This window comes from Euleptes europaea, chromosome 2 (assembly GCF_029931775.1).
Source record: "Euleptes europaea isolate rEulEur1 chromosome 2, rEulEur1.hap1, whole genome shotgun sequence".
In the NCBI taxonomy this organism is placed as follows: Eukaryota; Metazoa; Chordata; class Lepidosauria; order Squamata; family Sphaerodactylidae; genus Euleptes; species Euleptes europaea.
The window spans coordinates 17,149,671-17,163,500 of NC_079313.1; the positions used below are offsets into that span (position 1 = coordinate 17,149,671).

General features: G+C 44.1%; 1 protein-coding gene across 1 annotated transcript in view; it reads right to left on the reverse strand.

Annotated features, from left to right (window-relative positions):
* SUCO (SUN domain containing ossification factor) overlaps positions 1–13,830 on the reverse strand; it is a 49,631-nt gene that overhangs the window by 17,552 nt on the left and 18,249 nt on the right. Inside the window, exons 4-15 of the mRNA XM_056844578.1 lie at positions 13,148–13,293; positions 10,978–11,121; positions 10,610–10,754; positions 7,980–8,091; positions 6,879–7,003; positions 6,498–6,565; positions 5,848–5,955; positions 5,055–5,160; positions 3,154–3,174; positions 2,879–2,934; positions 2,377–2,468; positions 765–830 (exon numbers count right to left, since the gene is read on the reverse strand). Coding sequence (XP_056700556.1) covers positions 765–830; positions 2,377–2,468; positions 2,879–2,934; positions 3,154–3,174; positions 5,055–5,160; positions 5,848–5,955; positions 6,498–6,565; positions 6,879–7,003; positions 7,980–8,091; positions 10,610–10,754; positions 10,978–11,121; positions 13,148–13,293 — 1,189 coding nt within the window. The remainder of the gene's footprint in view (positions 1–764; positions 831–2,376; positions 2,469–2,878; positions 2,935–3,153; positions 3,175–5,054; positions 5,161–5,847; positions 5,956–6,497; positions 6,566–6,878; positions 7,004–7,979; positions 8,092–10,609; positions 10,755–10,977; positions 11,122–13,147; positions 13,294–13,830) is intronic.

The following is a 13,830-nucleotide window of genomic DNA, read 5'->3' on the forward strand; positions in this document are numbered from 1 at the left end:
GCAGGAGTGGGGAAACAAATCCAGTTCACCAGATTACCCTCCGCCGCTCAAGTGGAGGAGTGGGGAATCAAACCCGGTTCTCTAGATCAGACTCCACCGCTCCAAACCACTGCTTTTAACCACCACACCATGCTGGCTCTCACATATCATTAAATTTGGAAAATGTACAGTGTAACTATGCATTGATTGATAGGCTTACTACACATAAACGGAATTATATAACAATAAGAACTGTAATTCATGTATCCTGCAAGAAGGTATGTCAATATAATTAGATTCTCCCCATTTCTCTTTTAAAGTGTGTCTATATTTTATATTTTAGATACACAAATAATTTTTCTAGAATAGAATGTATAAATCGTTAGAGAATCGCTCCAAAGTATAGCTGATAAATGTCTTGTCACAGCTATGTAAAATATATGTACGTTGTGTGTTTTGTTTTATGTTGTGTTGAAAGTAAAAATGTTTACTAAAAAAAGAAAAATTGGCTTAAGTGGTTCAGTAATCACATATACAGAGCACTGTGACAAGTATGTTGTGCTTGTTCCAATTCAGAGATAGGGAGATACTACTCCAATGATGCCTTTGGAAATATATGGAGAAAAGTAAGAATAGAAATGTAAAGGCTCGGGAAGGGGAGGGGAGAACAGGACACCCCCCAAAGTTTTTTCAGTGGGGAAAAAAGTAGAAAAAAGCTTTAAGGAAGTATTCCCTTAAAATCGTGAGAAGCGCTTTCTAAGGCATGGTGCTAATTATGTACTCACTTGTGGCAGAACCAATTAGATTCTTTGAAGGTTTGTCTTCACCCACATTGTAGTCCAAATGATAGTCTGTTTAAAGAAGAAAGACACGATCTTAATAGCAAGCAGCAAGTCTCTTTGGGGAGTTCTAAAATGGTCTGATCAAGGTGTACTTGCTGAGAATCAGTTAACTGGAGCAAGGCTGTGCAATGTTTTGACAGTCGGCAAGATCCCTTTCCCTTAACAAGCCCACACAGTTAAAGACAAATGTCGGAGCTGTTGGATAAAGCTACAGGCACTGGCCTAAGAACAGACAGGATGTCTTCCCCCTTCCTTCCTGTCTTCACCAGCAGGCCTGCCTCCAAGCAATGCTGCCCTTGGAGGTGGAAGGAGGGAAACTTTGGGCCATCGCTAAAACCCACCAAGGCAGATTATGCATTGCTATGGGAGCCCATCTGGCACAGCCTAACTGTGGAGCTTCTCTCCCAGGGGCTTCTCTTGAAAGGGGATATGGCCGGGGATTTCAACTGGGTTATTTTCTCCCGGCTTCAATACCTCTTGGGCCTCCCTGTGCCCAATGTTCAGATCTTGATCTAGGTCCAGAACTACAAATAGAAGCTTGTATCCAAAGGTCCACAGGACAGGAAATGTAAAATGAACTTAGCACAGTTTCATGTGCCCAAGAATTTTGGCAATACTTAGCACTTTCCTGCCTATGTATTGTAGTGCCTGAAAACTGGCTGCACAAGAGCTTGCACAAGCAGAAATGCACCTGGGGATACATTAAGTCTTACTGTGCAAATGGCTACTGCAGTCGTAGAATCATAGAGTTGGAAGGGGCCATACAGGCCATCTAGTCCACCCCCGGCTCAATGCAGGATCAGCCTAAAGCAACCCTGACAAGTGCTTGTCCAGCCTTTGCTTAAAGACTGCCAGAGAGTGGGAACTCACCACCTCCCTAGGCAGCCCATTCCACTGTCAAACAACTCTTACTGTAAAAAATTTCCCCCCTAATATCCAGCCGGTACCTTTCTGCCCACAATTTACACCCGTTATTGCGAGTCCTGTCCTCTGCTACCAACAGGAACAGCTCCTTGCCCTCCTCAGAAAGTCCTTCAAATACTTAAGTCTTTTTCTTGCGTTTCCGCTTGCGCAAGAGTACTAAGCCCTTGCAGAAATTTTGCATTGGAGCCTACCAACAAAGTGCTGACTACACACCCTAGACCACAGTCCTGTGGTTTCAAACCCACCCCACTGCCATACACTTCCATCTTTTGTCTTCCATCTTTTGTCCCCACTGTGTGACTGCTCTGCCATGCTTCTGTTGGCCACCTCGGCATTCTGCTTATTCCATTACTTTAAATTAAAAACCTGCCCCAAAGAATCTGCAGCTCTTCTTGACAAGAATTAGCAATTCCTTTTATTTCCCTAGATTTAAAAGCCATTGGCTATTCATCTACCATTTCACAAGGGGGAAATGAAATTTAATTTTTCCTTGACACTATAAAGAGAAAAGTTGCCATATCTCTCATGCAATTGACCAATGTACTTGACTGCAGATAATGCAGTATCCACTTCTCAGTGTCTCAGAGTTAGCAATTAACTAACTTGAGTTGGGAGCCACTGGTTTACATACCATAATCTTCATCATAAAGCTCTGGTCTTTCAGACTGGTACTGAGAGTCAGCTATTTCTTCATATTCTTCAACCATACTAGTGCCAAACACCCTGGGGGAGGGGGGGGGAATAAAAAACCAACAATTTTAATTAGTTTGTATAAGGATGTTACAAATTATAGCTTTGCAAACAATATTCACTGAAGAAGTGTGGCTGATCTGCAAGCTAACGTCTCTGGTCAAAATCCACGCCCCCCCCCCCCCCCACACACACATGCATTTCTCAATAATTCTAGGTTTAATTGCCTACAAAAGTTTGTCTGGTTTCCAGACTTCCACATTAAGCTTTATGTCCAAAACTTTCTACAGAAAGCTAATATATTCCCAAGTCTTTTGCTACCAAAATAAATCAAGGATAAATACTGTCAGTTTCAAGGGTTCAATTATCCGATTTTGGATCAGCACTAGAGGACTATGTATTGAGGAGCTCAACCTTCGCTTCAGCACTTCACAGAAGATTACCTTATAAGGCTTAAAGGGCAGAAGTGTTCCGATCCAAAATGCGACACCAACTCTACCTAAAGTCCAAAAAAAAATAAAATTAAAAATACCTCAGGTGGCACCAGAACAGTTCCTGCTCAAATTTTTTTAAAACAATCAACTCTGAGAACAAAATTAACATAACTCCTGTGATCAGAACAAATGATTCTTGTGAGGCCGAATTCTTGAGCCATGCACTAGTGTGCTCAGCCACAGAATGTACCCAAGCCAGTCAACGTTATTAAGAGGTTGCTAACCTTTATGTACTTGATGAACATCTGAAGCAAGAGAGGAAAAAAAGAAAAAAAGGGTCAGTAGACTGTACGCATGCCACAAGCAACTGTATTAGCTACTGGCACAATTAAGGACGGTAAATTCGGCCATTCCCCTCTGGCTCCCCAGTATCCCCTCCCAAGTCAAATCCCACCCCACCCCCAGCTACAGAGGATAAAGTTGGAAACAGAGAACGATACATATCAAGGCCTGCAGCAACATGCAAAGCTAAATCGCTCAGGCTTCTCACGACAGGATTAAGAACCGGCATGCTTTGTGATGATACGCTAAAAGGGATTATTGAAAAAAACGCATATCCCCAAAACAGCGGCATTTAATTCAGATGTCTGAGGAATTTGTTTCTACCATCTAATCATCTAACCGTGACACTTTCCTAAGCCCGCAGATTTCAAGCAGAGTTACGCCATCCGTATCTGTTAAGAGTTTGCACCACCACTCCAGAAAGCTGAAGGAATAAGCAAACACAACTGGAAGCCTTTTGGATGAGAGAAGAGACAACAAGCCTCTTGAAGTTATTTACTTCATTTATATCCTGCCTTTCTCCCCAATGGGGACTCTCTATCCCTTGCTCCATTTGATCCTCACAACAACCCTGTAAGGTAGGTTAGGCCAAGGGAGCGTGACTGGGCCAAGGTCATCTAAGAAGCTTTCATGGCTGAGTAGGGATTCGACCCTGGGTCTCCCAGATCCTGTTTTGGCCACTATACCACACTGGCTCTCACTATTACTATTTATTCATTTACATTTCTACCCCGCTCTCCCCAACCCAAAGGTTGGGCTCAGAGCAGCTTACACTATCCAATAGAGTAAGTTGGTTGGTCCCTGAGCAGATGACAAACAGCAGAACCAAAGTGCGCACAGAGATGTTAGTGGTCTCTTCATAATTAAGGGACTTTTGAAGGAATTCTGAAAACACATGATTTTATAAATTCACCCACAGGAAAAACAGACTGAAACTGAAGATACTGGGAGATGAGGTGGGATTTCCAAATTGTTGTGCATGCACTTTTTTTAGGGGGGGAGGGGCTGTGGCTCACTGGTAGAGCATCTGCTTGGCATGCAGAAGGTCCCAGGTTCAAAGGGACTAGGCAGGTAGATGATGTGAAAGACCCCTGCCAGAGACCCTGGAGAGCCGCTGCCGGTCTGAGTAGACGATACTGACTTTGATGGACCAAGGGTCTGATTCAGTAGAAGGCAGCTTCACGAGTTCATTCCCCACCCACAAGCAAGATTCTTTACAGCCCACCCACCCCCGGTCCTTGCTAATGTGTAGTAGGGCCATGAAAAAGGATAATCCACTAATGATGGGACTTCCATGGTATGCTGAACTATTCAGCCCAGTTGCCTTCTCTCTGCTAGCACATCTCATCCAGCCCACTCTGATTTATAAACTAAGCTGCCAACTGGAATGCCATATTCATTAAAAGTATCAGATGACTCAGATACTGCACATGGTTAGGGGAACACATCGTCTGAGGATTAATCACTACGGTTCACATGTTCCTTAAGCCCTTGCACTAAAAAAAGCAGTCTTAGCAGCATGACTCCACTACACATGCAACATGCGCGAGAGCATACCAAACAGTTTGACCTCTGAGGAGGAAATATTTTCTGAACCGGACTCATGCAAACTCCATCTGAATCATACATTATGGGGGGAGTTTGGTAGGTGCGATTAGGCCCTGCTATGGTAAACAGGAGTCCACTTATGCTGGAAGAAGTGTTTCAGGATTGTTGTTTTTTGTCTTGAAGGTATTACTGGACAACTCCTGCATAACTTTGCGATAGGGTAATCCACCAGAAATTATGAATCCATTCTGTCCATCCAAGCATTAATGTTGCGATCACTGCAAACAGAAATTACCTTTACATATTTTGCATACATCTGTTCATCCAGAGGAAAACTCTGGACATTCCTCTCGTCTCGAGCATGAAAAGTGCCCAGCTTGACCCATTTATTTGTTGGGTATCTAGAAAATAAAACACACTTGTGTGTTAAAAAAAAAGAGAGAGAACAGTGACTTTTCAGCTAGTTTAGAGGAGGTGGACAGGGAGCTGTTCCTGTTGGCAGCAGAGGATAGGACTCGCAAGAATGCGCTTAAATTGCAGGCAGCATGGGTTTAAATTGCCAGCTGTATATCAGGAAAACATTTTTTACTGTAAGAGTTTTTCAACAATGGAATCAGCTACCTAGGGAAGTGGTAAGCTCCCCCTCACTGGCAGACTTTAAGCAGAGGCCGGACAAGCACTTGTCAGGGATGCTCTAGTTGATCCTGCATTAAGCAGGGGGTTGGACTAGATGGCCTGTCTGGCCCCTTCCAACTCTATGACTATGCTTAATTGTACAACCTGAAGTACCTATGACTCATCCAACCCGTACAATGGATCCAACCCCCCTGCTTTGAAATCAGCAAATTTGGTGGTATGAATTTGAAGGCCAAATACTACCTACCCATTTATATTTCCTTCCAACTAGGAACTGTTTCTTGGACTGGTATGTTAAATAAGACATTTCTTGACATGACACAATATATTCTATGACACTAAAGAAGGCTATGGGATATGCTCGTACAGGGCACGGAAGCTATGAAGTCACTTCAACATTTGGGATTTTCTGGTCCTTGTGATGACCAACCAAATTCAGATCGGGACTGTACCTGTCACTGATAGACACCAAAAAGTCCTTGGGAGTGGATGAGAATAATTCATGGTTGGCAATGTCCAGCTGCTTCACCTGAATCGGCTCACACAGCTCCACAACGAACCTTCAAGACAGAGGTAAAATGAGCGTGAAGGCAGGGAGCCTTTTCTAACAACTAACTGACACATCTTCAGCATTACATCCTCACCCCAGAAATGTACTTCGAAACATGAACGGTCAATCACTTTCAGTAACTGTTATCCACCTGAAGTCAGATGATGTACATTATACCAGAACCAACGGGTTGAAATTAAATCAAAAGAGTTTCTGTTTAGACATTAGGAAGAACTTTCTAACAGAGCAGTTCCTCGGTAGAACAGGCTTCCTTGGGAGGAGGCGAGCTCTCCTTCCCTGGAGGTTTTTAAGCAGAGGCTAGATGACCATTTGTCAGCAATGCTGATTCTATGACCTTAGGCAGTTCATGAGAGGGAGGGCATCTTGGCCATCTTGTGGGCATGGAGTAGGGGTTACTGCGAGTGTGTGTGTGTGGGGGGGAGGTAGCTGTGAATTTATTGCATTGTGCAGGGGGTTGGACTGTATGACCATGATGGTACCTTCCAACTCTGATTTATAGGACACCCTCAGTCCAGAAGTCTGAAAACTTACCAGATTTTAGTACTGCATGGATTCAGCATGTAGAGGTCCATATTCTCCATTAGTATAGCTGATGTACTCTATGTAAAGAGTGAAAAGCACATTCTATATCATTAAGAATTTGCGGCAGACAGAATCTTCCTTTTCTAATACGTTCGTGCTGTATCACTGCTCCCTTTGGTAATCTCACCACAGAGAATATCTCAAACAGAGTATTTGTACACCAGCTTTCAGAGAAGGCTGTTTAAAAAGTGTAGAAACACTGCAAACAGTAACTAATAGAACATTTGTGCTCCCAAAAGTTCAAAGCAGCGACAAGTTAATTCAAGAAGTCAAAAGCTTATTAGAATAATCTGACAGTGTTCCGGAGGGGATATGAAATAGCATGATTACCTTTGCTTCTGGATTAGCTGCCAATATTTTGGCACCACACTCCACTGAGGCATAGTTATTTCTGTTTTTCTGGACCTTTTTTGTAGGATGTTGACCTCCATTGGAGGATGGATGCATTGCCTGACCTGCATAAAAGAGAAAACACAATGGAAATGGTTAGAAAGTATTTACCAAGCCAGGACGCACCCTACTTTCTAACTGAAAGCAATTTGGGTAAAGGAAGCTGTGTGCTTCAACAGAAACAAGACAAGCCACATTGACAATGAATAAAGAGAATCCATGCTAGCAGATCATCTGTCCAGTATGTGTCTTCAGACAGTGTACGCTAGCATGAATTTTACGCAATTATGTATCCAGTGGTTCCTGCGCTCTACACTGAGCGTGTTTGAGTCCTTCTTTGAAGCGAATGATTGGGCAACTAAAGAAATTTGTCTTTGAAATGGGATTTTTACCGGATTCCCCTCTTGCCATTCGCTGAACTATTTGCTTTGGATGTTTCCATGATGTCTTATTGATGATTTTGAGATGATTTGTCAATGTGCATTTATAAATTGATTTGGATGTTCTTATGCATATTGCAATAAAAATACCCGTTGACTATTTATAGAATTTTACAAAGATTCTTTAATATACATATTGTAATTCATAGTTTGAATGTGTTGGGATACAATTGCTTGATGATATTACTGAACATATGCAGTTTTGATTGCTGTATCCATTTAGTCATAAGTGCCACTATTTTTTCTACTATCCTGTTACTTGGCATGAGTCCCCCCTTTTTTTTACATATCACAGAAATTGGCAGAAGCATCTGCTTGTAGCCTCAGGCTCTAAATTTCCCCAAAGAATCCTGTGTGTCTGCCTTAGACCTAACCTTGTCTCAAATGCCTATTTGGAATGGAAACAAACCGTGTGGCATGAACAGACCTTCCACAAACTCAATGATTCAGTTCTTAGAAGTATGGATCCAACCCAACACCTTCTTTTAAAGGAAACTTATGGACCCTTACTTAAGCCAGGACACACAGAAAATATTAAATGCTTAAATAAAAAAAAGAAAAGATCGGTTCAAAGTCTGACTGAAAAATTAAGTGAGCTCACTCTTTTCTTTTTCCACTTCCATAACCTGCTTCTTCCATTCATCAAATGTGGGAATATCTCCTGGGTCCTTTGGAGTTATCACAGAAGTTGGGTCAATTTCTCCCACTTTTCTCTGCAGAAGAAGGCAAAATGGAAAGGATCAGGACTTTAGGTATTAACAGAAGACAGACATGGGATGTAAGCAATATCACATGCACCAAATGGTGTAGTGTTCTGTTCCTGAGACTGAAGAGCTCATGTTGCATAGCAAATGTAGGGTTAATGGTAAGTTACCAATTCTGTTGGGACTGTTGTGTTTAATAAGCTACAATGCAAACATATCTGAGTTTAACCAAATTTCTATTGACTAAACACTCAACACAAAAAATCAAACCGCCTGCCTTGGAATAGACCTTTCTATATATCTAATTCCCAAGTGTGCCCCCTGCCTGCGGATACTTAAATCTGCAGATGGGGGGACACTCACCCCCAACAGGTTTTTCTGCAGACTTAGGGGCCCCTGCCAGAAAAGTCTGAAGCTTAAAAAAAAAGGTGTGTGTGTTTCAATCTTCCCAAAACTAAAGAAAGAGTTCTCTGCACATGCACAGAGAACGTACCTATCGTTGGTGGCTGCTAGCATCCCCTCCTGGCCCAGAGGCAGTTGCTCCAGACTGGTGGGGACGCTGACAGCTGCCTAGAGATCGGGATAGGGGGAGGTCTCGGTGGGCTCAGCAGAGGGGGAAGGGATCCCCCCATGGTTTTTGTGGGCTTCCACTTGTGTTTTCTTAACGGTCTACCGTGAGGGTGATCATACAACAATTAACAATGTCACAGATTCGAAAACAGGTCAGATCAGTATCAAACGATTTACTCCATTTGCAACGCCATTGATTTTTTTCTGCATGAAGTTTCATTTTTGTTCTTCTAAACTTCAAGGGAAAACCAAGTTTCCAAGCCAGCATGAGGGTATCTTGCTTTTGAAAAACTAGCCTCATCTGCTGTTGGTTTGGTTTTGTTTTTTTGAAAAATGGAATGCAGCAATTGAAAGGGAGCTATGCCAGATGCAACACATTTAAGCATCTCTCTACTGAATGGGACTGCAGGCGGCTATGCTGGTGCAAAGAACCACCCAAAACTAAACCTCTTTTATTAGGCAGTTCTGAAGTGAACGATGGGTTCGATCCAGCAGAGATCAGCGGAGGGAACACGGCATTTTACCACATTCCCTGTCTCCCCCACAACTCCTTCCAAGCCCAGGCAAGTTGACTTCTGCATTCACAGGACCTATTTAAACTAAGAGCAATGTGGGTCAGGGGCTCCAGTGAGGAGGAGGAAAAGGAGCAAGTTTGCCCTCTCTGTTCTGGAAGTGCAACTCCCCTGACCCAAGAGAAAGGAGAGGGCGATTTTGCTCCTATCTTACTGCAACCTCTTGACATGCAGGGCTGTAAGCACACGCGGGCCCAGCAACTCCAGGAGTCAGCTCTCTGGGGGTTGGAAAGAGCTGCTAGGGGAAAAGTGACCTGGCAAAACTCCTGCATCCGCCCAGTGCTTTCCACTGATGGATCGGGGGATCCAACCCAGTGAGGTTCCCCATTTACTTCATTTTTGGGGGGTTATTATTCTTTTTATTCTGCTTAGTAAGAAGAATAAGTACGCAGTAATAAAATGGTGTTTTAGCATGGGATTTACTGGTCATCTACCAATCCCAGTGTCCAATTATTGTGTCTGTGTGTGAAGTACCATCAAGTCGCTTCCGACTCATGGTGATCCTATGAATCAAAGTCCTCCAAAATGTGCTATCTTTAATAGCCTTGCTCAGGTCTTGCAAATTGAGGGCCGTGGCTTCCTTTATAGAGTCAGTCCATCTCTTGATGGGTCTTCCTCTTTTGCTGCTGCCCTCAACTTTTCCTAACATGATTGTCTTTTCCGGTGACTCTTGTCTTCTCATAATGTGAGCAAAATACGATAGCCTCAGTTTAGTCATTTTAGCTTCTAGGGTCAGTTCAGGCTTGATTTGATCGATAACCCCGATTTGGTTTTGGCAGTCCAGGGTATCCATAACACTCTCCTCCAACATCACATTTCAAAGGAATCTACTTTCTTCCTATTAGCTTTCTTCAGCTTTCACACCCATTATTACAGGGCACCCAAAGGGAGAAAACTTGCTTGCCTTGGGCAGGACCATAAATCCTTTTCTGTAATGGGTTATTCAGGGCAGAGATTTGACACCTCCCTATGCAAAGCTAAGAACAGGGTGAGTTCATGTGCAGGCCAGCACAGTTTGAAAGGTCAGGTATCCATCAGAGCACATCTAAGGCCACCAACACAGGCACCTTAATTTTGACTATTAGAATTCATGCTTTGAATTTTGCATTAAATCCTCTGTGCCCCTCTGAGGCAAGAGTGCCACATTTTTTTTTTATTTCAAATATTTGGTACTTTTGTAGATCTAGGGCTGAGTTGTTGATGCCATAATAGCCAGGTTTCTCATTTACTTTAGACAGATGCTTACATTAAATGTAAAACTGCTATCATTCATTGCAAAGAAAGAAAAGCTACAGTCACCTAAATGGCAGAAAGAGTCCAATGGGACTGTCAATATCTGGTAAAAATTCCAGCGCAAACAGGACGTTTTGGATTATAGCACTTACGTCCCCTCTTATGTTGCCCGAAGCATTCAGTGCTGACTTTGGATCTGTCTTCTGCTCAGCGGCAGCAAGCTCCGGCTCAAATCCCGGTTTAGTCATTTCCCCTTTAGTACGCGAGGAGATGTTTTCTATATGTTGACCTACAAGGCTGGAAAACACGCCAACGTTAAAAGCTCTCCTCAACACAGCTTGAACTACCCCAAGACGATAAATGAAGGCAGGGACACACAAACCGAGGAGCACAATATCCCGACACAATAAATAAAGACCGGGACACACAAACGGAGGAACACAACACTGACTGTCACAAGGTTAGGAAAAAACAGAAACACAAAAACAAAGAGCTTCCACTTAGGTATTTCAATACTCACCTCTCTGGTGAAGCAACGAGAGAGGAAGGCTCATTCGGAGCGTTGTCGGCTTCAAGTGCCCCTCCAATCTCACAGTTAGGTTCTGCCTGTTCAGCTTCAGCAGAGGCGACGACAGGGTTATCAGCACTGGAATTTTCTATTGCACTGAAGGGAAACGAACAACATGTCTTTGCCCCTCTGGAACTGCTAGTCAAGAGATGCCACACCCACCCTCGAACTCTGCCAGTGGGGGCTTTGAAGCGATTTGTTTTGTAAAAGGCACGTGTATGATATCAATGCTTTCAGAAAGATGCCCCTTGATAGAGAAAACCTGCAAGGGTGGTCCACCCTGGGCTGGGACAGTTTTTCCTGAAAATGGGGAAATCTCCAAAATGGCGGCAGCAGGGGGGGGGGGTAATCAAGCTTTAAAAACCCCACACAACTACGGGGGTAAAAAAACCCCCAAAAGCAGTGTCTGCACACCATGAAAACAAACTTTTTCCATATGATGACAACCAAGATCTCATGAGACTACCTTGTGGGGTTTCAGGCATCATTCCGGGTTGCTAGAGACCCCCACACAACATCAACAGTAGAAGAAGAAGAGTTGGTTTTTATATGCCGACTTTCTCTACCACTTAAGGGAGACTCAAGCCGGCTTACAATCTCCTTCCCTTCCCCTCCCCACAACAGACATCCTGTGAGGTAGGTGGGGCTGAGAGAGTGTGACTAGCCCAAGGTCACCCAGCTGGCTTCGTGTGTAGGAGTGGTCAAACAAATCCAGTTCACCAGATTAGCCTCTGCCACTCATGTGGAGGAGCGGGAAATCAAACCTGGTTCTCCAGATCAGACTCCACCGCTTCAAACCACCGCTCTTAACCATTACACCATGCTGGCTCTCTAGTATTCCCTACCTTACCATTTTCTGTGGAATTTGCAGAAAGGCTTCAGCACTTTTTCAGAGCATCGGGGGAAGCCAACTTCCTTTTACCCTCAATGTCAAAGCAAGGCCAGCACACTACTGCCTCCCTATGGTGCTTTGCTTCCAACCAGTTCTTTCAGCCGGCTTCAAACCCCAGCCGAAGGCAATGAAGCACAGTAAAGTAGTACGCTTAGGAGGTGGCAGCACTTAGCTCCCTTGAGCCTGCTGCTTCATTTTTGGTTAAAACAAAAATATAATACACCACCTTCAGATGTGAACAGGTAAAAAATATACACTGGTATCGCCATCACATCTAGGTTAGGGGAAAAGGGGGGGGGGAGAAACAGCCTGGAGACCAGACTCTAAAATAGAAAGACCAGAAGAATACTAAGAGGGAAATGTGTCCAGATTCAGCTGCTTAAAAGATAACGGATCCTGACACATTTGCCTTGATGAGGACTTTTCTAGCCTGTAAGTGAAAAAGCCACTGTTGCTATTTAAGTATTTCTTGCCAAAGAGATCGCATCCAACCGACCACAAGTGTAATGCGCTGGCTGACATCGTCTTTCCCTTCCCTGTATCTGGGCCCCTGCTTGAACCTGGACCTAACTCATCGCCGAGAGCTTCCACAGAACAAGAACCATCCAGGCTTGGAGAAAGCTGGCTTGCTCTTGAGCCAGTGAGGTGCTGACTAAGGCTCAGAGCTGGAAGCAGTGGCCCAACCCCTCTGAGCCATGGGGGCAGGACGGGTGGAAGAGGACCACAAAGGCAGCCTCTATTGCTCCAACCTCTCATGGGATTCATGAAGTGCAACGGCACAGGCCAAGGAGGAGCAAAACAGGCCTTCCTTCCTGGCTGCATCAGGGAGTCCATAGAGAAGACAAAGAACAAGGTGAGGACAACCCTCTCCCCTCGCTGTTCTAAGGCCTAAGCGAAATTGACTATTGCCTGTGGAAAACGCTCATCTCTGCTGGCACCCACCCCAAGAGCAACAGTGCTGTATACCAGTGGCACTCTTAATTCAGCGATCTTCAAATAAATGCAGTTTACCAGCTTACATACAGTATCAATTGGTCTATTATGAATAAGATAAATGAAATATGAGAGAGAAAACAGTACCAATTATCTCCAAGTGGATTTTGTACACAGGGTGCACAAAGAACCCGAGACACTTTGCGCAGTCCGCACTGATTCAAGTGTGCATTTAGAACAGATGCAACAAAAGACATTGCATTCTGAATCGCAGAATAACTGAACTGAAATACTCACCTAGGCTGAGAGACTGGCAAGATCTCTGAGGTAGGTGTACTAGACGTCTTCTCGGTTGTAGCAATTATGCTAGAAGAAGCTTCATCTAAATCCACTGAAGGCTGAGTCTCATCTTCAGGCGTTCTTAATTCTCCCATTTCCATGGTCTAATTTTGTAAAACAGTGTTACATTTTAGAGCCAATTCTGGTGTTTGGGAAGTCTGAAAATCTTCTTAGGTTGGAAATGAAGCACTGCCGCTGCGGAGCCCTCTTCTGCTGTGGGGGCACATTCCTCCAGCGGCCAGGAGCTTCTGCTCATGCAAGACCAACAGCTTGGATCCAATGGAGCATTTCCACGGGCAGAAAGAATTCCTCCCCTGCTTTCATGCCTCCCCCCTCCTGCTGTAGGCCAAAATGTCCCCCAAAATGCAGCTCTAGAGTCACATGCCATGGGCACAGTTTCTTCCACCCAAGGAAATGCTTGGTTGGATCCAAGACAGCATCTTTCAGTGAGCCAAAAAGCGCCACATGAAACCACCATGCAGCAGAGGACCATCTCTACCATGGAAGCAAGTCACATGAACACAAGACGCTGCCTTACACTAAACCAGACCCATCGTCCATCAAAGTCAGTATTGTCTACTCTGACCGGCAGCGGCTCTCCAGGGTCTCAGGCAGAGGTCTTTCACATCACCTACTTACCT